This window comes from Pinus tabuliformis, chromosome 6 (genome assembly GCF_031772625.1).
Source record: "Pinus tabuliformis cultivar Carrire ecotype Pingquan chromosome 6, CPIR1, whole genome shotgun sequence".
In the NCBI taxonomy this organism is placed as follows: Eukaryota; Viridiplantae; Streptophyta; class Pinopsida; order Pinales; family Pinaceae; genus Pinus; species Pinus tabuliformis.
The window spans coordinates 53849665-53855664 of NC_142292.1; the positions used below are offsets into that span (position 1 = coordinate 53849665).

At 36.6% G+C, this 6000-nt stretch overlaps 1 protein-coding gene across 1 annotated transcript in view; it reads right to left on the reverse strand.

Moving 5' to 3' along the window:
- Positions 1–1390, reverse strand: part of LOC149257186 (uncharacterized) — a 132894-nt gene extending 131504 nt beyond the window's left edge. The window contains exons 1-2 of the mRNA XM_089413693.1: positions 1234–1390; positions 911–1016 (exon numbers count right to left, since the gene is read on the reverse strand). Of these exons, the coding sequence (XP_089269819.1) occupies positions 911–1005 (95 nt within the window). The 5' untranslated portion in view covers positions 1006–1016; positions 1234–1390. The remainder of the gene's footprint in view (positions 1–910; positions 1017–1233) is intronic.
- Positions 1391–6000: the final 4610 nt, after the last annotated feature.

The following is a 6000-nucleotide window of genomic DNA, read 5'->3' on the forward strand; positions in this document are numbered from 1 at the left end:
GATTGCTTGTTATATCTCTTTTTTATCACACGGAGATTTCCAGAAAAAGAGAACATTTTTAGTCATGGTTCAGAACGCCGTGTCCCCCCACTTGGACAGTTGGACATTGCAATAAAGATACAGTTCGACTAGGGACTTGCAATTTTCCATGTGAGTTCAGAAAAACAGTAGCGGAACGAAACTGAATCTATGGACCAGGAGATAAAGATGGGAATTCGAGTGCAGGAGGCAAGGACTGGCCCTGACATTCGAGGGGTAACAAATGAAATTGTTTCCATTCAAAGGTGGCTAAATAAAAACAGTGAACAGCTGCAAGCGATCACAGCTAACATGCATCATCAGGCAAACACCCTGGATCAAAGTGATTTTGCATACCATAAAAGAATTGAATCAATGTCTCGGTTTCCAATGTGGTTTATCCAATTGGCAGGAAGAGATGGCTTGGCCTCAAACACTCGTGAACCTGTTCCGAATGCAAAGATTGACAAAACTCCTACCCAGGTAGACATGGGAGACAAAGTGATTTTGTTTGTTGAGCAGTATTACAGTCCTCAGACAGCATATAGAACTACTCTAGAATCAAATCCCTGATGTTCATGTAACGATCTCTGTAAGTAACTCGGATACGAAATATGAAGGTAGCATAGCAAAAGCTCCACATAGAAAGAGAACATTTTCGTGTTATATGGGATCCTGGTTGACTCAAGGAAGACTTTCATGTAAAACCAGGCAGGGAAATATGTAAATTTAATTTGTTTCGGCTTAATAAAGAAATGGTTTCCGTTTCAAAAAAAAAGGGTATCTAATGTATAGCACAGAAATACAACTTCATCTTATGTGAACCGTATCCTTGTATTTATTGACCCAAAAAAAGAGTGATATGAAGATAAAAGTAAGAAAGAAGCCGTACTGTTCCATGGCTTTGAGCCATACGGGTTTGGCTATGGCGAGCCCATTCACCAGTTTTCTGGTTTTGCTCAGCAGGGTTCCTCTCATAAACGACATCGCTGACTAATCTGCCAATGTAAGTTGATGTTTTGCAATTGAGATTTCATTCATTCAAACTGCTTAAGATATGAACAATCATGCGGAATGCACAAAGATACGACATCGCTGACTAATATGCCAATGTAAGTTGATGTTTTGCAATTGAGATTTCATTCATTCAAATGTGCTCAAGATATGAACAAACATGCGGAATGCACAGGGACGCGACGATCTATGCTGGCTTACCTTGAAGGTTTGATGGCAACCATTCGACGAAAAGCGTCACCAAACAACTAAACTTTCGATCTATAAACCTGCGTGCGCGAGCGAGAGTGCATTCAATTGACGTATCTGAGATTGATTTTAAAATGGGTTGTACTTGACCCGAAATGATTTTTAAGAATTACCTAGGGATGTGGAATTACATCTACCAATAAGGAAAGTAAGAAATAAATAAATTATTTTAACTTCCATAAAGCTAAAGATAGCTTATGGGACGGATTGCTTCTTCATCTACTTCATATATTTCGTTGTGAAGCTTCAAAATAAATATTTCCAATTTCTCGACAAACCCCTCGCTAAATAAATTATCCCAAAAACTAGCTGCCAGCATATCCGCATAATTTTCCCTGTTATCTTTGAAGGCCTCACATTCTAAAACGAAATGTTTTTATGTTTCCACTTTTCCGAAATAACAAAAAATACATACTCTTTCCTCCCACACTTCTTTTGGCCTTTTCCAGCGCCCTGTTTCACAACGGAGTTGATGAAAATCAGTCCTTAACTGAGCAATAAGAATTTTGGCTCTCCAAGAGATATTGGCCTCTATGTATGCTTTTGGTTGATGACTATGAGTGGGATTAAACACTTCAATATAGTATTTTTTCTTTCTTCCTAGCTCCTTATCCCAAGTACACTTGTGGAACTTTTCCATAACAAAAGTTTATATCTCTTTGTTGTTTATGGGACACGCATTCAAGCAAATACCCCATTTACTAAACCATTTGTTATTTTGTTACATCCAAGTATTTTTTCTCTTGCACAATTTATCATTAAAAACAACCTTAGGCCATCTACCCTCTTCCATTTGCTCAATTTTTTTTAAATACCTTATGACTCGCACCATAGCAATTGCTTCAATAGGAGCAGTCCCTATTTCACTTAACAAGATAGCATAAAGAACTACACTTTTAATCTTGAATTTGTTTGTAATCAAATGCTTCTGAATTTTCTCAATTTGTCTCCACTGCATGTCGGATGCACTGCGAGCCCATAGTTCACAACCATAGAGAATCGTCGGAATCACTAGAAGCCCAAAAAGAGTTTGAGTGGTTTTCCAGTCCCATAACTCTGCCTCTCTACACCTATTTTGAAAAGCCCCAAAGTTCTTTTCTTTCTACAACCATTCCAACTTAGATTTTTGTTGAAGTCAATTCTGAGATATTTGTAATCTGCAACTTCTTCCAGAATGTTGCCTTCAAAGTAGAACTTATGTTGGTTATGTTTTCTTTTCTTAGAGAAAACCACTACTTTCGTTTTACTAATATTGACTTGCATCCCCACGCTTCTACAAAAATGTTCAAGGGATAGTAAGTGCTCTTGCAAACCAATAGTCGATTTAGCAATTAGAATAAGGTCATCTGCATACAAAAGAAGTCTTATAACAAACTTGCCCAAATAGATACCATCACCCCCTTGTGAATTTAACCACTCCTCAAGCTTGTTGATATATAAACCAAAAAGGGTAGGAGACAATGGGCAACCTTGCTTAACCCCGATATCGCTTCTGAAACTTTCAGAAATGCTTGTTGAAGTTCTAATTTTGACTTTCACCTCTACATACAGCCTATGCACAGCTGCTCTCAAATGTTTAGGAACCGCAAGTTCCTCCATTTTGTGCCAAAGCTTATCCCTAAGAACCAAGTCAAACGCTTTTCTAAAATCAATAAAGCAACAAAACCCTTCTTCATTTTTCTCCCAAACTTTTTCAATGATGTGCCTTAAAGTTATACAGTGATCAACTGTGGAATATTCAGGTCTAAAACCTGCATGCCCTTTAGAACGCTTATCTCTTTCTTCTTCCCACTTGCTAATTTTGTTTTCTAGCGTGCTTCCAATTAGCTTTGCAAACAAAGGGTTTATCATGATGGTTTCATAATTGGAAGGATTATTGACGTCACCGCTCTTGAAAAGAGGTATTTCCATACTAGTTTTCCACTCTGTGAGGAGCCCCTGTTGTATGATGTTGTTAAAAAAAGTTGTAATGTGAGGTGCAAGAATCTTTGAGCCCCATCTTAGATATTATGCTTGGAGTTTAGCTAAGTCTTCTGCTTTTCCAACACCCAAATTCTTGATACGCATCTCTACCTCTTGCACCGTGAAGAGTTCAATATCAGTGTTGACCAAGGAGGGAGGGTCACCCTTGGGATCCTGCTCATAGAGTTGTCTTGTATAGTCAAACCATTTAAAAGTTGTAATACTATTTCCAGTTTGTATCTTTTTCAGTTGGAACTCCTTCTAAAATAATTTGGGATTATTTTTCCCAAGGAAGTTTAGTTCTTCCCTCCTTGAAACCATGAAATCAATTTTTTTCTTACTTAATAACTGCTTGTAAGCTTTGAGCTTTATGTTATCCTTGTTTGACTCTTTCTACATTCTCCTTGGCTTTTTGCATTCCTCGTCAAACCAAGCATTAACCATAAAGCAATTTGTTTCAGACTTCTTAATTTTTGCTCTTTTGCACTTTGCAAGTGCGCATTGAATTAAATGTGTTAATTCATGACTATGAAGGTTGTGAATTGTGATTTTCTCCTTCTCAAAGAGCCTCTCTAGCGTCATTTTGAAGGTATTACAATTTTCTGGGGTCAAAAGAATTCTGCCCTGTGGGAGGTTTTGTTGGACATGCTGAATTTTTTACTTTAATTGTTTCTTTCCAGTCCAAGAGAAACATAAATAAATTGGCTTGTGATCTGATTTTAAGTCCCACAGCTGATCTCCAATCAAAACTTCCTCCATTTTCTCACACAAACCATGCGAGAAAATTACATAATCTACTACACTTGCTCCATTGTAAGTATTGCAAGTGAAATTACTAGACTTTTCCCATCCAGTGAAGCCATTACAAATGACTAATTCAAAGGCCCCACATAGAGTAAGCAATTGTTCACCAAAGAGATTGCAGCCCTTGTCCTCTGGAATTCTTTCCCACTGATGATTACTCTCTTCTGTAAGCCAAATCGCAATCATCTTTACAGCAAAGAATGCTAGCTTGCTCACTTGCAGTCCTAGCATTGAAATCACACACTATAAAGACTTCACCTAGCTGTGAATAAGTTGCAATATTCACTTTTAAGGCTGCAAATGGATCTTTGTGGTCAAGCCCTCTACCTTTGTAGATTTTTTAAACTTGCGGTGCAAAATAGCATGTTGTAATTCTGATGTGGTTTCCATTTTCTGATATTTTAAACCAAATGAATTGCTTGTTTGAGTCTTCTTTTTCTAACTAAATGAGACGACCTTCTTTCTCCCTTACTAAAACCATGATACCCTCGTGCCCTATGACATTCCCCGCTGCCTTGTTCCATACTGCCATCTTCTAGTATCCTTCAAACAGAGGTGTCTTGCACCCTTCATGCTCATGTGTTTCTATGAGGCAAATTATGTCTCTATCTTCCGCAATAGGCCCTAACCCATGTCTTCATCTCCATGGGTAACCTCTACAGTTCCAACAAACTAGTCTTAAGGAAACCTGGGTATGACCTGATTGCTATTTATTTTGACATGCAAGACTCACATTTGAGTCTTTGTCCATGTTTTTCCATACTAACCTTGCTTCCTGATTCCCTATTGAAGAGTTTGTTGCCTCTTCTTTATTACCATCTTGCTGCTCTGTTTTGGAATGAGGTCCAAATCGCACTATCACAGATTTGCTGCCCTAACCTTTAACATTTCCTCCCTTCTTTCCTCCTGTTGTTTTACAGTTAAATCTTCTTATAGGAAAAAATGAGAACCTCTCGAGAGATGTTTCTTGCTTAGAATGATATATTTATTATGCAAGATAGGCATGATGACTTTTATGGGCCTGGCTTTCTCCCTATTAAATTTACCCACCCTCCATTCTTGGCATATTTGTCCTTGCCATAGCAACTTGTCTTTCAAGAAGTCTCTTGCAAGGTCAAGAGTACATTCATTTTTCTCATAGTCTTTCACCCCTTTAATAATTATGACATAAAGGTAATTACCCTTACTCTTTTTATTTCCTGTAATTGCCCTTTTTTAACAAAATAGGATTGCTTGAAGGGGATAATATAGGTTAAAGGGTTTTAGATTAAGTGGTTTGGTGAAGAAAATGAATGAATGATATTTTAACCTTTATTAGATTAAAAATAGTTTATAGTACCACTTGCTTACTATTTTTCGTTTTTTGCAATTTATTAATTTTCTTATTCAAATGGATGATGAATTGGCCTAACCTTCTAAGAGTCCCCTTGTTGAAAATACAATGCCAAGGGATCGATGCTAACATATTGCCATAATTGTCTCTAATGTATCTGAAAGCATCACATTCCAAAATGAAATGTCAAGAAGTGCAAAAAGTGCACACCCATTCTTCCCAAGCTTCTTTAGGTCTTTTCCACCGTCTCGTTTCACATCAAAGTTGATACAAGTTGTTGTTCTCCACAAAATGTTAACTCCAATGTACTATTTTTGTAGGTTTAGTTCAGATTTTTAAATATATATTATAATTGATTTTTTTATAATAACTATAAAATGGTTATATTTGATGCAATAACATAATAGTGGAACAAATTTTTTAAAGTTGCAAATTTTGATTCGATAAAATAAAATAAAACATAGCACATTGAATTTAAGTGTATTATTTGTAAAAATAATACTACATTTGTAAATCATAAGTGATTACATTGTTTATGTGTGAAATTCACAGGTTTGAAGTAAGGAATTGAAGCTATTAAGGGGTAAAGAGAATTTATAGGGAATAAGTTACCATTATCC